A 25128-nucleotide genomic window follows, 5' to 3' on the forward strand; every position below is an offset into this window, starting at 1 on the left:
TAATTGGCCCCCTTTGGCAGTCCCATGAAGACTATGGACAGTCTTAGACTATTTTAAAATCAATATAATATTACATTTAAAATATTTGTTATATTACAAGATTACAAAATATCATATTACAAGATTACAAAGGAAACTAATTATATTGAAATATAGTTATCAAAATATTTTTAAATGAGTTCATCTACCCTAGTTTATGAAACCTTGAAAGTCAAGTACACAGTATAAGTTCAGAGGGAAGAACCCATAATTCCTTCAATGTCTCTGACATAGCACAATACTGAGTGCACAGTAAGTTGTTAGTAAGGCTAAATTATGAATGAATGTTAATAAATGCTAGCTAGCATTAACAAATACTTCTTGGATGAATGAATGAATCAACAAATGAACAGATGAATGAATGAATGAATGAAATCTAATTGGATGATGGACCTTATTTTACCCAGTTACAGTGTATATAATCTAATTCTGAGACACCCTAATTCTGACCTATATATTAATTGTGAACTATGGAGATTCCTGGAACTTAGATACTAGACTTGAAGTAGCTCCAAGAGAAGGAGGATATCCTGAGGCAAGGAAAGTCAGTTATCGACTGATGCTCCCAAAGTTGCCTTTGTCAATGGCCAAGCTCACACAGGAGTGGCCAGAAACAGGGCAGTAATGAATGATGTGTATAAAGAATTTAAATATCCATCCAGTACCACCCCTCACTCCCCAGGAAAACAGAGAAAGTCACCACAAAGTGAACAAACTTTGGTTGGGAAGGGGGTGGGGAGTATAAAGAGCACTAGATCATTTCCCTCAAAGAAGACAGGCGTGATTGAAGGTAGCCTGGTTTCAATTGAGGATCCCTTCTCAGGAGATATTCATTCCAAAATGGTTTCACTTCTCCTCAAAGGAAGATTTCAGACCTCCCCTTCTTTAAGAAAGGAAAACTAGTCCAGAAGGGAATCCACAAGTACTGGTGTTCCTCTTTTACAACCTACTGCCCCCTGCCACCCACTCTATGAAGCTAAATTTTAAGATGAGAGAATCAGCTAATGTAGTTATTAACCCCCCAAAAAAGGGGTGAAAAGCAAATGGAATTCCAGATTTCACCACTTCCTCCCTCTTGAAAAGTGGTAACATGAGGTCCAGTTTTTTCTTGGGCTTATTAGTCCCTTGCTGCTATCCATTGTTGTTGTTTAGTCATTTTTCAGTCATATCCAACTCTTAGTGACCCCTTTGGGGGTTTCCTTGGCAAAGATATGAGAGTGGTTTGCCATTCCCCTCTCCAGCCCATTTTACAGATGAGAAAACTGAGGCAAACAGGGTTAGGTGACTTGCCCAAGGTCACACAGCTAGTAAGTGTCTGAGGCCAGATTTGAACTGCTATCCATTAGGATTTATGTAATCGGGGCAGAATGAAAGATCCCTCTGGTATCATCTTAGGGGGCATTATCCCAGGTTTGCTCTGTTCTGGAATTCTTTCTAGGATAACCTTATAACCAAGAGAAGGCTCAAGATCCTCCTGTCTTCAGGTGGTAGCTCTAGAAAAGATTTCAATGCTGCATCTAGTGTCACTGCCTGCCTGCAAAGGCTCACAACGGAATTTTCCCAAGCTGAGCAGGCTGTCTGGGTCTCTGCCCCACTCTTCTGCCCCATCAGCAATGGGCTGGAGACTGAGCTTTCTCATTCATTGCCTTCAGGTTTGGGAGGGGAATGGTATCTGGTTTCTAAAGACAAATACAACCCCCAGTATTACCCAAATCCTCCTATAATAGGCAGCCATCCTCTGAATTCAGGAGCAGGGATGGATTCTCATCCCACTGGACAATGGAATCAACTCTTCATTAACCATCTTCCTCTCTGCTGATTCCAGCACCTGAGAGCCAGTTGGAAGATGATCTTCCTTCCATCGTGGCTGGGACAGGGTAGTCTCAGACTACTTAGACTTAGCCTGCTTCTGAGGGTTCCAGTTCTTCAGGCCTATTTGACCAGGGTAAAACTGGAGCATCTCATACATAGTAACCTGCAAAGATATAAAGAGAATAAAGTCCATAGACACTACAGAAATGTAGCATTTCCAGCCCATCCTGGCATATACGGTGTGTATGGTCCTCCTATACTCCCCCCACCCCACCCCCACCCCAAATTCAGGACTAAAGATTGAGAGGAAACCTTTTTGTGCCCATTAGGAAGGAAAACTGTTTCCCTTTTTTCCCCTGTTTTCCTACAGTGCTTGGCCCAAAGGGATAGGGAATATACCTGTGATTTCATTGGTATGGGGAGCTCCCAGGTGAGAAAATTCTCTACTAATATGAATCAGCAATGTATCTACAATTTAGAATGTTAATGAGAGTACTGAGGGGTTAAGTAATATTCCCAGGGTCTCATAGACAGTATGTGTTAGAGTCAGGACTTCAATCTGGGTCTACCACCTTCTAAATCAGCTCAAAAGCTTGTTGTTTGAGTCATTCCCCCACAGCTGAAATGTTCTACCCATTCACTTCTACCTCTTCATTTTCCAGGTTTCCTCTAAGACTCAGCTCAAATTTTTCCTTCTGCAAGCATTCCCCTGGTTGCTAGCTTCCTCTTTCAAATTACTTTCCATCTCCTATGTATATATCTTCAACATACCTAGTTACTTACATGGTTTCTCACTAATTAGAATACAAGCTTCTTGAAGATAAGGATTATTTCTGCCTTTCTCTTTCTCCCCATTTATTAGAATGGCAATTGCATATCTTAAGTGTTTAATTAATGCTGGCTGACTGACTAGTTGCAAGGGAAGCTCCTGGGATCTATGTTCTGCTGTTCCCCATTTCCCTGGCAATAAATTGTCATGAATATCAATTCTCCCCAGGGACAGGAAAAGGGATATGCAGCAAGGAGACTGAAAGACATGGAATGACCAGTATTAGTGTTGGAGCAGACCTCAAACAAGATCGGGGGCAGCCTCCTCCTTTAGCCAGGTCAAGCTCTTACTTACTTCCCATGCGTTTCTTTTTCCATAGGACATATATTACAACTGAAAACATCAGGAATGCAAAACTTCCCCCCAACAACATGGGGACAGCGAGGCCAGAGTTGTTGATACTAAAACAAAACAAAATAGGAGAATAGAGGGGAAATAGGATTAGCACAGTGTGCTTCTTCCTACATCTCCCATTCTGGATTGAGGGAAATGGTGAATTCAGAGTGATGGGAATGGGGAGGAAGAGGAAGGGATACTTAATCCTCATTAATCTTCCTCCAAAGAAAGGACTACAGACACCCAAAGGTTCTCTAGCTGGAGATGCCAGCAGAGCTCCCAGACAGTACCCTTATTTGTCACTGGATTCCGAGTAAGGAACCGGTAGTCCCTGAGAACCCAGATCTGAGTGAAGATTAAGGATCCTAAATTTTGGAGGGAGAAGTCACTCACCACACAGAAAATTGCCAAGGGATACTTAGTGTGGTTGTGACTGCATCTTCTGGCAAAAGGATCCCCCTCCCACCTCCTTAATCCCTCCCCTCCCGTCATAAAGTCTACACACACACACACACACACACACACACACACACACACACCCCAATTTTATTCTTCAATCAGAGCGTGTCACCAAAGAGGTCTCCAAAAGTAATTGGTGGATACATTATTCTCCCCATGAATAATGGAGAATACCTGTCTTTCCCCCATTTCCTATTTCCTGCTTCATATATATAACCCATTATACTTTACCTCTTGACTTGCCAACCATTTTTTTCTCTCTCCCATCTACACTACCCCATTTTCCCATAACCCCCACGAGTATTCAAATGCATTTCCTATCTTCCATCTCTCATCTTTCCATTCCTGATCTCTCCTACCCAAATCGACTGAGTGATCAGAATCTCCAAGATGGGAGCAACTTCAGAAGCCTTCTAGTCTCACACATACCTAAGAAAAGGAACCTCTCTGTGATATCTCTAGCAAGCACTTGTCTAGTTTCTTCTTGAAGACCTCCAATGAGGGAAAATCCATCATCTTACAAGGGAGTTCATTCCAATTTTCTCAGTTCTAATTGGTGTTTTAAAAGCTCAACTAGGGATTTCTTTGGTAGAGCATACTCCTAAAGGACTCCCTCTGTCGATGCAAATTGGCTCCTCCTCTGAAGCTTATAGTCTTGGAGGGTTACCTGGGACACTTGGAGGGCTACCTGAGCGGTTAAATAGATTATCCAGTGACTTATTCTTTTTTTAATTAAAATTTATTTTTCCCAGTGTCTTTTTTTTTTTTGCAGGGCAATGAGGGTTAAGTGACTTTCCCAGGGTCATATAGCTAGTAAGTGTCAAGTGTCTGAGGCCAGATTTGAACTCAGGTCTTCCTGAATCCAGGGCCAGTGCTTTATCCACTGTACCACCTAGCTGCCCCCACAGTGTCTTATTCTTAATTAAACCATGCTGGCTTTTTGTGCTCATGAATTAATTTTCTAGATGTTCACTAACAACCCCTTCAAAAATGTTTCTGAGAATCATAGTCTAGCTCACTGGCCTGTAGATTGTGGTCCCTATGTTCTTCTCATTTAAAAAAAACCAAAACAACATTTGCTCTTCTTAGAACTTTTTTGTTTGTTTGTTTTGTGGGGTAATGAGGGTTAAGTGACTTGCACAGGGTCACATAGCTAGTCAAGTGTCTGAGGCCAGATTTGAACTCAGGTGCTCCAGAATCTAGGGCTGCTATTTTATCCACTGCACCACCTAACTGCCCCCTCTTCTTAGAACTTTTAAACTCGTTTTTACATCTCTTCTCAATATGGCTTAAAAAACAAAACCCTTGGACTCAGCTTTCCTCATCAGTGTCAGCTCCCTCTAGGCTTTACCATTCCTGATATTTTTCTCAAAGGGTCATGTAACACTTTTGTATTCATCCTCTGTTCCCTCGCCTTCTTGCCTTCTTCTGTATGTGACTAAAAATCTCAATTGGGCAGCTAGGTGGCGCAGTGGATAGAGCACTGGCCCTGGAGTCAGGACCACCTGAGTTCAAATCCAGCCTCAGACACATAACACTTACTGGCTGTGTGACCTTGGGCAAGTCACTTAACCCCAATTGCCTCAACCAAAAAACAAAAAAACAAAACTCAATTGATTAGTGAACTTTTTGTGTCTCCACATAAATTTCCTTAGGCACCAAGCCCCTTTCACCAGTTTTTCCTTCTTATTGGAATTGTTTCTTCTTTATATTTTCAGAATTTCATAAGAACTTCCCATTCTTTCAAATGGATTTCCCCTGGCTTTCTTCAAATCATATGCCTTGCCTCTCATTTCAACTTTCCAACCAGTTTATCCCAGTCCATATCTCCTACCTGCCTTCTCTACCCTATTTCCTTTTCCCCACCCCCTGTTCACATGCCCTTATATTCAAAATATCTTGATTTGCCATTCTCTATATCTTATTTATTTTCCCCATCACCATTCCCCATTTTGATTATGTAAACCCTGTTCCCTATCTCCTATTCCCAGACTCACTTCCCATTGTCAATCTATTGCCATTCCATACAGCTACAATCCACCTGCCTGTTACCCATTCTTCTCTCTCAGTTCCCTACTTTTCACCCACTTTATCTGACAAAAAGTCAACTCAGAAAACAGAGGTTAGGTGACAGGTGTGATGTGAGCCTTGCATCAGGGAATGATCCCAGCTTGATAATGTACCTGACAAATGGTATTGTCATATTCTTAGACTGGTAAGGGTACCTTTTAGGAGGTGATCTCTTGGGGTATGATATGGTGGTGGTGCATCTGGTACTGGGGGATCTGGTCTTGACTGTGATCAACATCACTGGAGCAACATGAGTGGATCTTGCCTTGTGAGGAGATACATTAGTTGCTGTGGGTCTTGTGGTCATCCTTAACAAGGCAGTGGTTATGGGTCTGGTGACTGGTGTGGATCTCCTGGTCACTCTAGGCACAGGGGTCACTGCTCTGGCTATTGTAGGGAGAGTAACTGTGTCAGCTGGCATCCTGCCCACTGAGGCAGGTATAGAAGTAGTGATGGGAGAAAACATGGGCATGTCTTTGTCCTCATTGAGTAATGGGCCAGGGGTGACAGAAATCCTGAAGATGTGGCCTGGTTCCTGGATGGAGGCTTCCTTTGTAATCAGTGGGGTGTTTCTCTCAGTCGAAGGAGCTGAGGAAGCAGACAGAAGGAAAAATTAATTCAGAAGTGTTGCCTAAGATGAGGAACAGAGGAGGCTATCTCCAGAAATTTCCAGTGGGGAAATTTCCTTCATCCACTTTGGGGGCTTCAAGTTGAGATATGTGGGTGGGCATGGGATAGCAATGGAGCTGGGGCAAAACTGAAAACTCCTTTCCATCTCATAGCTCAAATTCGTTACCTCCACAGGAGCATGAAATGAGACTTGGGCTGGGGGAGGGGTAGCCCTAATTGTGCCCCTTGTCACTAGCCTGAGACCAAGCTACCTTGCTGACACTCTACTCCTGCTTCTGGCTCTTTTTGTAGAGGACATTCCAATTACTCCTCTTTTCTCTCTTTACCTCACAGTTTCTTTATGCTTTTATTCTCTTTAGAATAGATGCGGTTTTGTCCAATTCAGAGGTGGTGGGGGTGGGGATTTTACTCCCTTAAATACTCATTTGAGTTGTCAGAAGGAGCAGAGTGAGGGGAAGTGGGGAGAAGGAATGCAGTAGTGCCCTTGCACATGAGCCTCAATAAAGGTATGAGCTGATGAGAATTTGGGGAGTCAAGGTGACCTTCTCCCCTCTTGGGTCAGACACTCACCTCGTGAAACCACCAGCTGAATACCCTTCACAGGGTAGAGGGAGCGTGAACTGTTCCTCATACACCAGTATTTCCCAGAATCCTGGTGTCGAAGTCTTTCCATGGTGACGATGAGGAGACCGGCCTGGGAGTCATCATGGAGCTGGTAGGGGGGACTAAATCCTGAGCCCCGACTGAATCCTGAGTCACACTTCTTCCTCCTCACCTTGCACCAGACCTTGCCCTCCCATCGGTCAGAACGCACCGTGTAGGAGCATTGAACAGACAGTGTCTCCCCCTCTCGGTGACGGACTGTGGTATACACATTCTCTGCCTGGGAGTCTGGGGGACACATACCCCAGTGGGGATGGAGAAAGGGAAGGGGAAAGAGAAAGAAAAAGGAACAATAAACCAAACAACGAAGGAAGAGGCTAACAGTCCATAAAATCTGAACGGGACCTTGGAAGCCATTTAATCCAACCTTCTCATTTTTCAGATGAAGAAATTGAGACTCAGTTTGACTTGCCCAGGACCACATAAGTTGTAAATGTCTGAGGAGGGATTTGAACCCAGGTCTTCCTGGACACTGGCACTGGTCACCACAGCCTTGGCCTCCCTTTGCAAGGCCAGTAAAAATCAACTGGTAAGCCCTGTGTTGAGTATTCCCTATGTACACACAGCCTTGTAGTTGGGAGTGTGGGAAGAAATACACAGTGAGGGGAAAACATAGTTTCTGCTTTCACAGGATGGGAACGACAGATGGGAAAGACGTCCTCCCTGTCTTCAGAGGCCCTACCACTGTGACAGAAGAGGAATTGTAAAGGCAATATGTGAAGGCAAAGAGAAAAGGAAGAAGAGGACTGAGTTTGAATACCACCTCTGCCCCTGTCTGTGCTAACTTGGCTAAGTCATTGCAGTTGTCTGACCCTGAGTTTCTTCTATAAAAATAGGGATCATAATTATAATTGTGATGCCTGTATTGCATAATTATTGTAAAGGTAATATCTGAAGAGGTAATATCTGCAAAACACTTCACAAACCTTAAAGTACTATACAAAAGTCAACTGTCGGTGATAAACAAGTGTGCTTAAATATGAATGCATTTTGCGTTAAGCAAATTCATTATGTGAAAATCGCGAGTTACAAAAACACAATAAAGGAACGGCCATTCATTTCATAAATGTATTCATCATAAGACTTCTTTAACTTGCAAAACTCCCTCCCCGTGTATTTAAAATGAGGTTTATTCAATAAATCTATCAATCAAGAAGCACTTATTAAGTACCTACTGTTTGCCAGACACTCATTTGATTGCCTCCCCACTTCTAAAGAAATATGTCAGCTGCATGCAAGGAGGTAAAGTTTTTGGAAGGTCCTATAAGCACTAAGAAGATTAGGAACAAAAGAGAAATCAGAAATGGGTAAGGGCTAATCAGAGAAATTTTCCTGGAAGAAATTGGTTATAACCTGAATTTTGGAGGTGAGGGAAATGGATAATAGTATTTAATGTTGGAAAGAAACTTTGAGGTCTTCTGATTCTCCTATATCTGACTACTCCTCAGTTTCCTGTGCAGGGTCATCATCCACCATATCCTGCCTCCACTAAAAGTTAAACTATGTGACTCTGAGCAAGTCATTTAACCTCTCTGTGCCTCAGTTTCCTTATCTGTAAAATGATGTTGGATTAGATGGATTCTTTTTTTTTTTTTTTTAGTGAGGCATTTGGGGCTAAGTGACTTGCCCAGGGTCACACAACTAGGAAGTGTTAAGTGTCTGAAGCCGGATTTGAACTCAGGTATTCCTGATTCCAGGGCCGGTGCTCTATCCACTGCACCACCTAGCTGCCCCCAGATTAGATGGATTCTAAAGGACTTCTAGGTCACATAACCAACAAGACCTTGTAGATGTTGGGTTTTTTCAGATCCTTACAATCTCAGGGCAGCTAGGTGGCACAGTGGATAGATACCTGGCTCTGGAGTCAGGAGGACCTGAGCTCAGATCCAGCCTCAGACCCTTGATACTTACTAGCTGTATGACCCTGGGCAATTAACCCCAATTGCCTCAAAAAAAATCCTTACAAATTCTCAAACCTTTCCAAAATAGTAATTATGCACCAAAGATAAGGCAATTCCAGTTGTCTCCAGGGTCGAGGACACCAGGAATCCAAAAGAAGGTCCAAAAATATATAGACTAATGCCTATTGTGAGCTTCTTCAGTACCCTTTTCCCCACCACTCACCATGCTATCAACAGCAAGGTACTAACTGATCCAAGGGCTTGGCCCATGGGTTTCCAACATAACCTAGCTCCACACCTCAGGATCTTTTCCCTTTTTCTAGTGCATTGAGGAAGTTTTCTGGAGGCTCAATGGCCAGTACTGTGGCAATGTTCTGTGCTACCAAAAAAAAATCTGTAGGAGGGTAGAGGAACAGAGAATGTATGAAGTCAAAAAATATCTCTGGGCTTGAAAAAATTCAACCCCATACCTCTTTCACCCAGGGCCTTGGAGATTCAAACACCAAATAACAGAAATCACCTCAGCTCTGGTATGTCTAGTATGACAGTACCCTGAACTGCTGAGGAATAGAGAGAGCATTGTGTGGGGGGTGGGAGTGCTGTGCAGCACTGCACCAACCCTGAAGGAAAGAGCCCAGTATCCAGCTTGGGCCAGTTCTGTCCCCACAAAAGTCAGTTGGGGCAGAGACCTAGGCTGGTGAATAACGAATTATCAGTGTTGGAGGAGGCTGAGACATTTGAGACATAAACCTTATGGGAATCACCATCAGAGAGGAAAGAGTAAAAAAAGTGAGTAACAGGGAAAATAAGGAGGGGTGGGGTGGAGAATGACTAAAATTACCAAAGATCTGAGAAGGAAGAAAAGACTCAAAGGTTTTGAGGATAAGCATATAAATCAGCATTAACAGCAAAAGGAAATATGGGCTTAGATCTATTAAGTGAATTTAGGCTAATAGAGAAAACAGTACTGCAAAACAAAGGAAAGTGAATCAATACTTGATGAGACAGAGAACCCTATGAAATATGAGAACAGAACCACAATACCCTATTCCTGAGTATATGCAAAGAGAAATGAGAATTATGAGAGCAGAATTTATGGCTTGCACAGCAGGATTAGTAGAATAGAAAAGCTTGAATCCATGAAAACCTCATCAAAGAAGCTGTAAGGGCTAAAATTCTAGCTATACTGTCTAAAATATCTAATGAGTGGTCACCAATAAATTATAAGCTTTAGCAAGAGTTAGACTTTTAAACATTTATTAAGGAGAATAAGAATTTGTTGAAGAGAAAGAGAAAGGCCTAGATTCCTCTATCTATTAAAGGGAGATCACATTTCTAGCTCCCTTCTCCACTAGAGTCCTCAGGAAAGAGAGTGAGCCAGCACACCAGCCTCCCCCTTCTTCCTCCCACAAGCAAACATCACTTCCTGATGCCAAAGAAAAGATGCATGGTCCTGCCCTCAGAGGCCCTCTCCTCATGTTGGAGCTTTCCTACAGCAAGTCTCCAGCAGGTGGCGTCATTCCAATCATTACAAAACAATAGGGAAGACAACTGATTAGGAATAAGAAATATAGAGACACGAAGGACAATCTAGAAGAAGAAAAGCAAAAGCAGTAACATTAAAAGGAGACATTCCATTCAATATTTATATATATATATATATATATATATATATATATACATTTTTTTTTAAGTGAGGCAATTGAGGTTAAGTGACTTGCCCAGGGTCACACAGCTAGTAAGTGTTAAGTGTCTGAGGCCAGATTTGAACTCAGGTACTCCTGACTCCAGGGCCAGTGCTCTATCGACTGCACCACCTAGTTGACCCCATTCCATTCAATATTGATCTTGAAGACAGAATGCAGAAACAACATAAAGATTATAGGTCTTCTAGAAGAATGTTAACAAGTAAAAAAAAAAAAAAACAAAGAAAAAAAACTAAAAACCATAATGCAAGAAATAATACAAGAAAATGGCCCAGGACTTCTGCACACGAGAAAAGGAAATAATAATGGAAAGAATGCATAGATTGCCTCTGGATGGATTCTAAAGTTCCTTCTAGCTCTAAATTTATGATCTTTTGATACCAGATTGCTCCCCAAGACTCTGTCCAGGTCACTGTTCTCTTCCATCTCTATACTCTGTCTCTTGATGATCTCATCCATTCCTATAGGTTCAGCTATTATGTCTATGAAAATTACTAAAATTTACATACCCATTTTTAATCTCTTTGGAATTCAGTATAATATCACTAACAGTTCTGCTTGAAATTTCCATTTAAATGTTCCATAGTCATCCCGAATTTCTATAATGGAACTGGTAAACTTATCTCCCTCTGAACTTGCTTATTTTTGTTAAGAGATCATCCTTGGGGGCAGCTAGGTGGCACAGTTAATAGAGCACCAGCCCTGGAGTCAGGAGGACCTGAGTTCAAATCTATCCTCAGACAGTTAACACTGACTAGCTGTGTGACCCTGGGCAAGTCACTTAACCCCAATTGCCTCACTTTAAATAAACCTGGGTAACTTAAGGATGATCTCTTTTTTTTGTTTGTTTGTTTGTTTGTTTTGTTTTGGGCTGAGCGATGAAGGTTAAGTGACTTGCCCAGGGTCACACAGCTAGTAAGTGTCAAGTGTCTGAGGCTGAATTTCAACTCAGGTTCTCCTGAATCCAGGGCCAGTGCTTTAACCACTGTGCCACCTAGCTGCCCCCAAGGATGATATCTCTCTCTCTCTCTCTCTTTTTTTGGCAAGGCAATTGGGGTTAAGTGACTTGGAGTCATTCTTGACTCCTTCCTCTCCCTCACATCCCATTTTCAAATCATTTGATTGTTAACTTTACCTTCCCACCTTCGCTCACATCCATCCTCTTCTCTCTACTCAAAGAGCCATTATCCTTACCCAGATTCACTATCACCCCAACCCAGATTGCAGTAGCATCCTTACTGGTCTCCTTCCTTTCAGTATTTCCTTCCTCCAATCCATGGTTCCAAAAGTTTGTCATGCCGGGGTGGGAGTGGGGATAAGCTCCCGCTCTATAAAATGCTCCAATGGTGTGCGTCTCAAATAGCCTCTGACAACCGAAGCCCAACTCCTGGCCTTCTCATGGCGGAACTGTTTCCACTAACAGGAGAAGGGGCGAAGGCGAGTCACTGGTGCCTTAAAACCAGTCACTTCGGGCAGGTGGGGCTTGTCAGCCTTGGCAGGCAACCCGCCTAGGGGAAGGAACCCTGATTTTAAACCTCCGCTGCCTTGCGGCTATACCCAAATATGGGAAAGACTTCAGGAGTTAACCCCAAGGAACAATCAGGAGTCAGAGTCCCTTAGGCAGTTGGATGTTGGACATCACATCCCTCTGGCAACTCCTGTGGTGGCACTGGTGCCAAACTGTACTGGCTCTGCCTCTCCTTTGGATCCACCAATGTCGAGGAGAGGGAAAACCTGCTGCATGGGCAACAGCTTGTTTTCCATATTGATCTGCCCAGGCCAGCGCCCTGGAGAGGACACTCCAGCTACTCCTCATGGGGTAGATACAACATGGGATCAGACTGCACAGCCTACTGTGGCCTGTGGCTCTTCAAGGCGCTGATCCATGGTCATCTGCGACTGGTGGAAGCCTACTACAATCCATCCTCCAGACAGCTGTCAAAATCATCTTCTTAAAACATAAATCTGGCAATATTACTCACCTGAATAAAAGTCATTAGTGTCACCCTATTGTCTCTAGGGCAAAGTACAAACTGTCATTTAAACCCTCCACTATCTGGTTCCAATCTGGATTTACAGATTTATTTCCTATTAATCCTCTTTCATACACTCATATGCTAACCAAATTGGCACGCTAGCTATTCTTCAGCTTTATAATTCCCTCTATAGTCATATAAGAGGCTTCCTGGAATTTCATACCAGAATGTCCTTCCACTTTATCTCCCTTAGCACAGTCACTGGCACATAAAAGTTGCTTAACAACTTATTGACTGATTTCATCTCCACCTCTTAGAATCTTGATATTTGGTCACTTTGGTCATGTCCAACTCTTTGTGACTTTGCTTGGGTTTTGGGGTATTTTTTTGGTCAAAGACACTGGAGTAGTTTGCCATTTCCTTCTCCAGCTAATTTTACAGATGAGGAAACTGAGGCAAACAAGGTTACAGAGATAGCAAGTGTCTGAGGCTAGATTTGAACTCAGGAAGATGAGTCTATCCACTGTGCCACCTAGGTGCCCCCTTGGAATCTTTAGCTTCCTTCAAAGCTTGGTAAAGATTCCACTTCCTATGTAAAGGCTTTCTTTATCCCTCATTATTATTCTTTCTCCTCAAACTACCTTGTATTTATCTGTGTGCAAGCTATACCCATCCTCCTAGTAGAACATAACTTCTTTGATTACAGGACTTGTTTGGTTTTTATCATTCTGTCCCTAGTGCCTGGTATACAATAGCTGCTTAATAAATGTTTTTTGAATTTGTGGTCATCTAGTCCAACCCCTTATCCACACATTTTGTGAATAGGAAAACTGAGATCCAAATAGACAAAGTGATTTGTGCACCTTTTTCACTTTGACATCCTCATGAAGGGGGAGGACAGAGTTGCATTGCCAGGCTTGTCTGGCTCTTGCTTCCCATTAAATTACCTGCAAATTTCTCTAGGGCTCACTGGTAACTCATTACCCATGACAGGGATCCTGGGGAGAAAAGGGGGGGAGTGATCCAACTCCAAATGACTAAAAAATCCTAATCCATTATCCACTATAGAAATGTTTTTCAGCTTTGGGTGAGCCTTTTTCCTGCTCTGAACTGTATGGGCCCAACCTAAATAACTTAATATATGGAGGGCTTCTGGAAGCCTCATGTAAAAGTTAGAACATTACCTCCATGACTGGAGATCCCTAGCAAAAGGGAGACAAATTTCTAACTGGAATGGGGCAGAACTTATCCTGCCTTGAGGCTGTGGGATGGATACGATGATTTTGGTAGGGCCCTGCTGAACCAGTGTCTATATAGTTCAGAAACCAATCTGACCTTTACCTCCCAATCCAACCCTTGCAGCTGGAGGTTTCCTAACCCCTATGTTGGAAAGATTAACAGGAAGTGGTGACCAGTTGCCATGACAATAGGAATGGCCGAAGTTTCCAAAAGGACCAATGGTCACTGATGTACTAGATGGCCCCCTCTAGGGATTGGTCCCAATTCAGGGCAGGAGGCTGGCATCAGCATTCTGAGAACCATACACATTCATTTCTACTCCCTGAGAGACTTGTAAGTTCACCTGCTGATGAAATCAAAGTTGTGATGTCATAGCCAATCAGAGACACCGAGCCCTTAACCCCCTTAGAGAACTGAAGATCTTTTAAGAGTCTGTTCTTTAAGGAGGAAAGTTAGTGTCTAAATTAAAGACCTAGCAAATGGAAGGCCCACCCCAAACAGGGAGTGATCTGGATTTGTTAGTGTCTCTGACTTGTTTGGTACTTGGATATGCTCAGCAGTAACCAGCCACAGAAGTTAAGATCACTCTCTCACAAATAATTGTCTCTCTTTTAAATAATACCCCAATTCTTTAGATACTGAGGGAAAGGAAGAGAGAGGAAAGGTCTTTCTGAAAGTGAAATGAGTCAAGAGTAGGTTCAGTGAAACCCTCTCCCCACCGTGCAGAAAATCCCTCTCCCACCTCCAGGACAACCTACCTCCTACCCCTCGGAATCACACAGCCATCCCAGGCCCCACCTGCCTTCTCAGATTCTCACCTGAGGCACAGAACAGCAGCAGGAGAAGAAGCAGCAGCCAGAGACAGGTCCCTGGCTCCATGGAGCTCTGGGAGGTCACAGCCTCCTCTGAACCCGCCCCCAGGGACTTGGGCACCTTGGGGTCCTGAGGTCAACGTCCAAAGCCAGCTCTGGGCCTTGCCACCTGGGACTGGTGAATAGGATGGTGAAGTTGTGAAAGTGAAATTGCCCATTTAGGGAAATGAGGAAATTGCTGGGAACCCAAGCATGCAGCAGGCCCAGGGCCCCAACCGCAGGGGCCCCAGAGAGAGCCTATCACTGGGAGAGGCAGCTTGTTGTTGCTTCCGTTCCTCACTCAGAAGCTTTGCAGGTGTGGTCAACTCCACCCTGCCCCAGAGCTCGTCTGCCTCAGGGCTTCGATACCCCTTAAAATAGGGGAGATGGTCAACAGTCTAGACAGAATAATTGCCATTTATATAATCCTTAAGGCTTGCAAAGCATTTGATATAAAGTGTATCATTTGGTCCTCAAAAGAACCATATGAGGTACAGTCTCCAAGTAGCATCATCATCCTTTTACAGATGAAGAAACTGACCTCTCAAAGAGGTACAGGAGCTTTGTCCAGGGTCATACAGCTTACTCTTGTTGGGGGCAAGATTCAAAACCTGAGTCTCACAACTTTCCACTTCTCTGCTCTGTCTCCACAGAAAATGTAGGAGTCTTCAGCTCAGAGGAGAGAATCATTTGAGAAGGTCTCTAGAATAACTGTCAGTGAAGGGAAAGATGTGGGTTCTGGGGTCAAAGGACCTGAATCCTAGTTTTACCACATACTCCCTATGTGATCTTAGACAAGACCTGGTACCTTTCTCTCTTAATGTTGTCTATATTCTTCTAAATTCCTTTTCAGCTCTAAGCGTATGAACTAGGTGTTATTGTTTGTTGTTCAGTCATTTTTCAATAATGTCTGACTCTTCATGGCCCCATTTGGGGTTTTCTTGGCAGAGATACTGGAGTGGTTTGCCATTGACTTCTCCAGCTCATTTTACAGGTGGGGAAACTGAGACAAACAGGGTGAAGTGACTTGCCCAGGGTCACACAGCTAGTAAGTGTCTGAAGCCAGAAACTACATAGAGGCTCTTTAAAGGGGAGTTTCTTGAGTCAGCATGTCTCAATGCCTAGGGTGTTGCCCCGAAAGAAGTGCTCCACAGGAGAAATAATATTTCGTTCATACATACTCATTCATACGTTCAGAGGCAAAAAGTATCGGAACTGGATAGGATACCAAGTTCTAATCTAACTAATCTAGTACAACCTTGCCTTTAAAAGACCTGGAAACTGAGACCCAGAGAGGGCAAGGGTTTGCCAAAGATCACACACAGAAAAACAGAACTGGAGACAAAGTTTCAGAGAGACAATTGGGTGGTATAATGAATAGAATGCTGGACTTGGAGGCAGGAAGACCTGAGTTCAAATCCAGCTTCAGGCACATAATACCCATTATAGTTATCTAGGCAAGAGTTTGCTGAAATTGGGTCATACCAGCTTAAGCTGATTGCTAAATTTTCATCGGGAGCATTTATGCTGTTATAAATCAGAAACTGATTTTTTTTTTAAATGACTGTCTGAACTTTAAAAAGGTTTAGAAAAAATGTTAATGATACAAATTAAACTCAAAAGTGTATCATGTGTGTGTATTTTCTCCCCTGTTGTTAAGCATTTACAGGCATACTCTTGAACTCAGCATGACTCATTTCACCTCTACCTCAGTTTCCTCATCTGTAAAATGGGGATAATAATAGAACCTGCTTCTATTGCTGTGAAAATAAAATGCAATGATATTTGGACAGTGCTTTGCAAAACCTAATGCACTATATAAATGTTATTATTCTCCAGTGTTCTTTCCCACCATTTCTCCTTCAACTCATTCACATATATTCTCCCTTTTAACAATCGTATTTGTGCACGGGTCTTTCCTCTTCTATTAGATTTTAAGTTCCTCAAGAACAGAGCTGTACATTATGCTCTTAGCACACAATGGTGCTAATAAATGTTTGTTGGATCTGAACCATGCTGAATTTCCATTCCCACTCAATCAAGCTTGCTAATGATGCACTTATATATATTCATACACACAGTCCTACTCAATGAGAATCCAGATCACTCATCCACATACATTCATTCATACACTTCCACACACTTATATTCCCTCCCACAGAACAATATTTTGTCACCAAACTTGAAAAAGAACTCTGGGGTCTCCTCAGAAATATCCAACCTTGTTGGTTTATCTCCCTTCTCCCACCCCTCACTCTTTGTCTTTATAGTGATCCCCATTCACATACCATCTTCCTCGTGTCTCTCACACCACCTTACAAGTCCCTGCATCTTGCTGCCTGCTTCCTCTCACTCATCTCCCCTTGTAGAAACCACTCCTCAGCACCACGCCTTTCTGCCTCTCAGTCCCCTCCACAAATATATGCATACTCTCTTTTCAACCACCCTCACCCTTATCTCCATCCCACAGCTGCCAGTAACTGAAATGACCCAGCATTTGGTAGGAGGCCTCCACCCTTCTTGCTACATCCCTCTGAATTAACTGCTGACATCTGTTAGTTTTTCACTGGTCTGTTTGAGAAGGGTGGTGGGCCATGGGAGGCCCAGGAGGGATGAAGGTAGTCACTGGAATATCTAGGAGCATAACCCAGAGTAGAAAGTCTGTTCTATCCTTTCATTCTTCTCAGTTGGGACCTGAATATCCCCCTGAAGCTCTGGGGCCCAAGATTTTAATAGTGAGTTCAGAGATCAAAGGAAAAGATCCTTTGTGTACAAAAATATTTTTAACAGTTCTTTTCATAGTGGCAAAGAACAGGAAACTAAGAGGGGGGATACTATTCAATTGAGGAATGGCTGAACAAATTGTGGTATGTGAATGTATTAGAATATTATTTGTACTGTAAGAAGAAGTGGATGGTTTCAGAAAAACCTGGGAAGAATTGTATGAACTGATGCAGAGTGAAGTGAGCCTAACCAGGAGAACCATTTACATAGTAACAACATTATAAATAGGAACAATTTTGAAAGAATTAAAAACTCTGATAAACACAATGATCATTATGATTCCAAAGAACTTGACATACAACCCCTGGCAAAGAAGTAATAGACTAGATAGAAAGAGCAATGCTTTTGGACATGGTCAATAAAGGAATTTTTTTAACTATGCTTCAGACTATGATGTCCCCAAAGGCAGGGTCTGTCTTTTGCTGTTTTTTTGTATCACTAGCACTTAATATAATGCTTGGCATAGAGTACATATTTAATAAATGTTTATTAATTAATTGATTGATTATTCATATTTCTTAGATTGATTTTGGTTTTTCTTTTTCTAGGAGAAAGGTAGAAGGAAGGAAAAAAATAAATGTTTGATAAATGAAAAAATATATAATTAAAAATATTTGCAAAGCACTTTCCCCTGGGATACAATAATCTTATTGTCTCCATTTTATAGTTAAGTAAGTACTATTAAAGATAAAAGATCCATCCTTGGGTGATATAGTCACTCTTAAATACCCCATGCCTTCTATTCTCTATTCAGTTGCCAAAATGACCTTCCTAAAGAGCTATGTTACTTCTTAACCTACTTGCTCAATAAATTTCAGTAGCTCCCTATTACCTACAGGATCAAATATAAAGTCTTCTATTTGGCTTTTAAGTGCTTCATAACCTGGTTCCCTCCTAATTTTCCAGTCTTCTTACACTTTACTCCCTTTCACACACTCTATGATCCCCTAACACTGTCAGTCAATAAATAAGCATTTATTATCTATTATGTACCAGGCACTGTGCTGAGCATTGGGAATACAAAAAGAAGCAAAAGAGTATCCCTGTCCTCAAGGAGCTAATAGTCTAGTTGGGGAGACAACAAGCAAACAGATACATACAAATTAGTTACATATAAGATAAATAGGAAATAATTAACAAAGAGAGAGCACTAGAATTAAGAAGTGTAGGGAAAAGTTTCATTTAGAAGGTGGGATTTTATTTGGGGTTCGAAGAAATACAGGGAAGCCAGGAGACAGAAATAAGGAAGGAGAGTATCACAGGCATGGGGAACAACCAGTGAAAATACCCAGAGCCAAGATATAGTGTCTTGTTTGTGCAACAGCAAGGAGGATCAATGAGTACCTGTTGGGGAGTAAGGTATAAGAAGCCTGGAAAGGTAAGGAGTGGGGAGCTAAGTTATGAAGGGCTTTGAATGACAAAGAAAGGATTTTATATTTGATGCTGGAGGCTGTAGGACACCACTAGAATTTATTGAGGAGGGAGATGACTTCATTTTAGGAAGATCAATTTGACAGAGAGATCTATAGCAGGTAGGCCCATTAGCAGGCTATTGCAATGGTCCAGGTTTGGGGTGATGAACGCCTAAACCAAGGTGGTGGCAATATCAGAGGAAAGAAGGAGGTGTATTTAAGAGATGTTACAAAGATGAAATCAACAGATCTAAGTAACAGTTTGGAGAGGGGGTTGTGAAAGAGAGCGAGGAGTCAATAATAACATCCAACTTATGAGCCTGGAGGACTAGGAGGATATAGAGAAATTAGAAGGGAGTGGGTTTGGGGAAAAGATAATGAGTTCAGTTTTGGATGTATTGGGTTCAAAACGTCTTCTAGTCATCCAGTTTGGGAAGCCTGAAAGGCAGTAAGAAAGTCAATAGAGATGTTAGGGCCAGAAATGGAAGATTTGAGAATTATAAGATGATAATTCAATCTCTAGAAATGGATAGGATAACGATGTGAGGCAGTGTAGAAGGAGAAAAGAAGAAGGCCCAAAATACAGCCCTATGTAATGCCCACAGTTAGTGGACATGACCTGCAGGAAGATCCAACAAAGGAGACTCAGAAGGACTAATCTGATAGGTGAGAGGAGAGCCAGGAGACAGTGATATCTCAAAAACCTAGAGAGAAGAGAGTATCAAGGAGAAAAGGGTTGGCATTGTCAAAGGCTGCAAAGAGGACATGAGGAATGAGGACTGAGAAAAGGCCATTGGGTTTGACAATTAGGAGGTCATTAGTAACTTTGGAACATTTTCAGTGAAATGATGAGGTTTATAAGACAGTTTAAATTGTAGAAGTGAGTGAGGGAAGAGAAAGTGGAGGCATATATTTTAAACAACTTTCTCAATGAGTTTGGCCACAAAGGGCAGAGGAGATATAATTAGTGGGGATGGAAGGATCAAGTGGAGGATGTTTTTAATGATGGGGAGATATGGGTGTGTTTGTAGGTGGTAGAAAAAGGAACCAGTAGACAGGGAGGGATTGAAAATAAATGATAGAGATGCAGCTAGGTGGCGCAGTGGATAAAGCACTAGCCCTGGATTCAGGAGGAACTGAGTTCAAATCTGACCTCAGACACTTGACACTTACTAGCTTGTGACCTTAGCCAAGTCACTTAACCCTCACTGCCCCAACCCCCCCCCCAAAAAATTTTTTTAAATGATAAAGTGGGGATGGCAGAAGGAGAAATCTGTCTGAAGAGATGAGACAGAATGAGATTACTAGGTAATGAGTAGGGTCACATATTCCTGTGATAGAAGGGTCAGGGAGGAGATAATGGCAGAAGGCATCTGAGTGATAGGAGATGAGGAAGAGGGAGAAAGAGAGAGCTCTGGGGGAAAGGCTTTCATTTTTTCTGTAAAATATGAGGCAAAGTTTTCAGCTGAGAGTATTGAGGTAAAGAATATGACATTTATATAATATAAAGAATATGACATTTAAGGACAGATGAAAAGGTTTGGAAGAGCTGCTGTGAAGAATGGGATAGTGTATTGATAACAGAAGTGTAGAAAGATTGACTACCAGCATTGAGGGCCCAGTTGGGGTTGTGTAAGATAAATTTATATCGGATCCAGTGAGAGTGATCATATAGTTTTCTCTTGTTTCCTTCATCAGCACATATGTAGGAGTGAAGGCAAAGAATGGTGGGAGTCATTCAAGGCTGAAACTTAGCACAGTCAGAGACACAAGAGGGTCAGTAACTTAAGAGGAAAGGACAGTGTAGAGTTGAACTCCTTCTCCAAGGAGTTAAGTTGAGGAAAAAAGTAACTAGTTCAGGGGTGATGGCCAGGGAAGAACTGAAGAGTTAAGAGATTGAAGGTCTGGGCAGCTAGGTGGTGCAGTGAATAGAGCACTGGCCCTGGAGTCAGGAGGACCTGAGTTCAAATCTAACCTCAGACGGTTAACACTGACTAGCTGTGTGACCCTGGGCAAGTCACTTAACCCCAATTGCCTCACTAATTATTTTTTTAAAAAAGAGAGATTGAAGGTCACAGTGTAGGAGAATATTTGAATTTCTCAAGGGAAGGCACAGGGAAAGGTGGAAAACCAGTAAAGTGTGGGCAAATAAGGGAATCTTTGCATTCTTACACATGGAGGTGGTGTGTTTGTGAGTAGTGACAAGATCAAAGGTTTGACTACCTTTGTGTGTGGCTAAGGTAGGGTGGAGTTTATAGGAAGTGAGTGGGTTGAAGAACTGAATGGTTCAGGGTATTTGAGGGAAATTGGATATATATGTTGAAGTCTCCAAATATGAGAGCAAGAGCTGGGGAGGAGAGAAAAATTGTGAGCCAGGTTCTAAACTCAGTGAGGTAGGAAAGGGATAACCTGTAGGTCTGTAGACAAAAGCTACCAATTTGAGAAATAATTCATTTGGATTCCTACTCTATTCCAATCAGTATTAATCAATCTGATATGCTTCCATAGGGGTAGTGATTATAAGTTCTATATGTTAGGCTCCAGAGCTGTGAGCTACAGATTGTAAATTCATTTGCTTAATCATAGGAACATAACTAGAGGCTCTCCACCCTTGTTTTTCCTTGTCATGGGGACCAAGCCCAATGTAGAAGAGGTGAATCAATTATATAGAAAGGAACCCAACTTATTTTTTTCTCTCTGGACGACTCTCATCCAACATGAGCAAATGAGCATCTTATGACCACTTAGTAGCAACGTCCCATGTTTTGCCCAACCCAAGACCCCATTGCTGATATACCATTTCTAGCTGATACATCATTTTTTGGCCAGTCAACAAGCATTTATTTAGAACTTACTATGCGACAGTTCACATGGGATTATAGATAATAGGATGACCGCTTTAAATCTGGAAAGGATATTAGAAGTTAGATAATTTAACACTATTATTTTACAGATTGCACAATTAGAGGACAAGGGACTAACTCATGACTATGGGTTCTACAGGCTCTCTCTTTCTGGACTGGGACTGGCTTATTTACCCCCAAACTTCACTCACTGTGGTAAGTACTCCTGGTGTGCTTTCCATTTACCCAACTTAGTCTCAATGACACTATTAAGTTTTAAGCATGAAGCATTTATTAAATGAGAAGGGAAAAGGAAGAATAATTATAAGAATATATGTTATATGACTTCACATGAGTCATATTATGATACTCATAATGCTTGCCTTCTGAAGGGGCTTAAGGGAGAAAGAAAATTTGGAATATGAACATTTTTAAATGAATGTTTTAAACAATATAAATTAATAAATAACACCCTGCCCAACAATAAACAAACAAACCCCATAGCATGTAAGAGAAATCTATCTGCCAGATCTATAGATAGGTAAAGAGTTCACTACCAAACAAGCTATGGAGGGTCACAAGAGATAAAATTAACAACTTTGATTACATAGAATTAAAAGTTTTGCACAAGAAAACCAATTCATCTAAAATTAGAAGAGAAGCAGGAAATTAGGGGGAGAAATCTTTACAATAAGTTTCTCTGATAAAAGTCTCATTTCTAAGATATATGAGAATAAGAGCCATTTCCCAATTGATACATAATCAAATGATATGAATAGGCAGTTTTCAGGAGAAGAAATCCAAAGTATCAATAGACATATAAAATTCTCTAAATCACTAATAATTGGAGAAATACAAATTAAAATAACTATAAGGTTATTATAAGGTCATACCAATCAGATTGGTAAAGTTGAACAGCAAGAAAATGACAAATGCTGGAAGGGCTATAGGAAAATGGGTATTTTAATGAACTATTGGTAATATTTTGAACTGGTCCAGCCATTCTGTAAAGCAATTTAGAGCTATGCCCCAAATGTTATTAAATTGCACATGCCTTTTCACCTAGTGATACCACTATTAGGTGATCAAGAAGATCAAGGAAGAAATAAGGGGACCCATAAATACAAAAATATTTATTGAAGCTTTTTTTATGGTAACAGGGATTGTTGTTGTTTGTTCTTCATTTTTGAAGAGGACTAATGATATCAAGAGGATGATGAGTTGACTTGAAAGTGAATTGGATTTAAGTAAAGCAGAGCTGTGCAGTCATCAGTCTCACTCTTCTCCAGAATCATCATAGTTCAGTGGCAAGACATAGAGTGCCAGGCCTGGAGTCAGGAGGACCTGAGTTCAAATCTGACATCAGACACTTACTATCTGTGTGACTCTGGACATGTCACTTAACCCTTTTTGCCTTAGTTCCTCATATGTAAAATGAGCTGGAGGAGGAAAAAGCCAACCACTTCAATATCTTTGCTAAGGAAACCCCAAATGGAGTCACAGTCAGACACAACTGAAATGACTCAACTATAACTGTATAGATCAATTCATGGTAGATATCTACAATATATCCCATAGCTCTCCACCTCATCTTAAAGTAATCCCTTATAACAAAGAAGAAAATAGAAAGAAAAAAAAGTCCAACTAAACAAAATACTATGTCTGACATTATATGTAACATTCCACACCCATAACCTTGTACCCATGCAAAGAGGTGAGGAGACAACATTGTCATTTCTTCTTTGGAGTCAAGATTGGTCGTTATGATTTGACGGAAAGTTTTCATGGTTCTGATGTTATTGTTTCCATTTACATTGTTATAGTCATAGTGTTTTCCTGGCCCAGCTTGATTCTAAGGTTAGTGTAATGGATAGAGATCTAGAATATGAGTCCAAAATATCTGGGTTCAAATCCTGCTTCAGATACTAAGTTGCCACTTGACCTCTCTCAGATTCAGTTCCTCATCTCTAAATTGAGGGGGTTGGACTCAATGACCACTGAGGTCCTTCCCGGTTCTAAATCTGTGATCCTATGGTTTCTTCACCTTGTCTGTTCACCTATTTCCCCATGTTTCTCTATATTCGCTGTGTTCTTTGTATCTTATAAAGCAACAATATTGCTTTACATTCATGGACCACACTTTGTTTAGGCCTTCCCCAGGTGATGAACATCTATTTCATACCATAAAAATGCTGGTGCAAATCAGACTTTTTCTTTGATCATTAACCTTGTAAAGAATTGATTGTTATTTGAGGTTTTTATGCCTTGGTGTGCACTGGCCTGGGGTTCCACAAACTGCATGGTACTCCACCCACTGGTTGTAGCAGTTGCCGTGGTGCTGGCACCTCACGTCATCATCACTCGCCGACGCCTACATGGACCTACCAAAATTATAATGATTGGAAGCCTAGTGAGGGCAGTCATGTGCCTGTCAGAGCACCCAGCCCATTGGCTGGGGCTGTGCGGGGGTTTTCTGGGATTGGGGGAGGAGAAGTGGGCATTCTAGATGGACACTGGAATGACAGGAGTTCTGCTGCGTATTCTCAGCTGATTCCTGGTATCTTTACAGGTTGTATAATTCCTGATATTTTTACAGGTTGTATAATTTCCCTTTCCCCATTTTATTTCCTTTCCCTTGATCCTACTGATCCTGTTTGTGTTGTTTTTTTTTTAAAGTTTGTTCTTGTTAAAATAAATCCTGTTCTGTTTTGAGGGAGGCTGCTGGTCTCCTTCCTTGCCCCAATATTGAGGCGAGCCACTTAGCTAACACTCCCCAATTAAAAACTGGTCCCTACAACCTCCTTCTTCAAAAGTATGTGTGTTCGGGGGTGGCTAGGTGGCGCAGTGGATAAAGCACCGGCCCTGGACTCAGGAGTACCTGAGTTCAAATCTGGCCTCAGACACTTAACACTTACTAGCTGTGTGACCCTGGGCAAGTCACTTAACCCCCATTGCCCCGCAAAATAAATAAATAAAATTTAAAAAAAAAAAAAAAAGTATGTGTGTTCATGGAGGAGTCTAAACCATAAGATAGTACCATAAATTTTGTGGTGAAAGACTGTAAAAGAGGGCTTCACCAAAATATAAAAGAGTTGCCCCAATGACAACCCCAGGTTCAGTTCCCTTTCAGGGGGGAAGTGGAGTTAATGGACTATCTGAATGGTTTACATATTATTATATCTATTCTTGGGTTCCTTTTGGCATCTTTTACATTTTCTGTAAAAGAAAGAGAAAGGATTAGATTTTTACCCAATCATATCTTTCATTCCTTTATATAAACGAGACATATCTTTTATCCTAATTCGATCAAACCTGAGCATAAGCTTGAGCTCATATACTGTCATATAATTGCATTAATAAAATTTCCCGGGGCAACTTTGTTGGGGGAAGAGAGAAAAAAACCCTTTCAGGTCAATCTTTAGATTCAACCCTAGTTCATATAAGCCCATAATCCTTAGCAGGGGGTGGCTCAGCACTTCCAGTTACATGCAAAAGAAAATAGAAACTCTCACACACTCAAGCAGAAATAATCATTGCTTTGTCCTTTTTTCAGGCTTTTTCCTGTTCTCTCCTGGATT

General features: G+C 41.6%; 1 protein-coding gene across 3 annotated transcripts; it reads right to left on the bottom strand.

The window, feature by feature from the left end:
- Positions 1 to 1360: 1360 nt before the first annotated feature.
- Positions 1361 to 16875, bottom strand: TREML2 (triggering receptor expressed on myeloid cells like 2). 3 transcript variants are annotated; one of them, XM_043964418.1, is made up of 6 exons: positions 16800 to 16875; positions 14479 to 14647; positions 6746 to 7066; positions 5701 to 6133; positions 2975 to 3081; positions 1361 to 2014 (listed from the first exon to the last, which is right to left on the bottom strand). In XM_043964418.1, exons 2-6 carry the CDS (start codon positions 14537 to 14539, stop codon positions 2001 to 2003), a joined length of 936 nt encoding a protein of 311 aa, XP_043820353.1. In that variant the 5' UTR covers positions 14540 to 14647; positions 16800 to 16875; the 3' UTR covers positions 1361 to 2000. The 3 variants fall into 3 exon arrangements, with proteins under 3 accessions (XP_043820353.1, XP_043820354.1, XP_043820355.1); XM_043964419.1 differs by lacking the exon at positions 2975 to 3081; XM_043964420.1 differs by lacking the exons at positions 2975 to 3081; positions 14479 to 14647 and having other exon boundaries at positions 16800 to 16871.
- Between the last annotated feature and the right edge of the window lie 8253 nt (positions 16876 to 25128).

This window comes from Dromiciops gliroides, chromosome 4 (assembly GCF_019393635.1).
Source record: "Dromiciops gliroides isolate mDroGli1 chromosome 4, mDroGli1.pri, whole genome shotgun sequence".
In the NCBI taxonomy this organism is placed as follows: domain Eukaryota; kingdom Metazoa; phylum Chordata; class Mammalia; order Microbiotheria; family Microbiotheriidae; genus Dromiciops; species Dromiciops gliroides.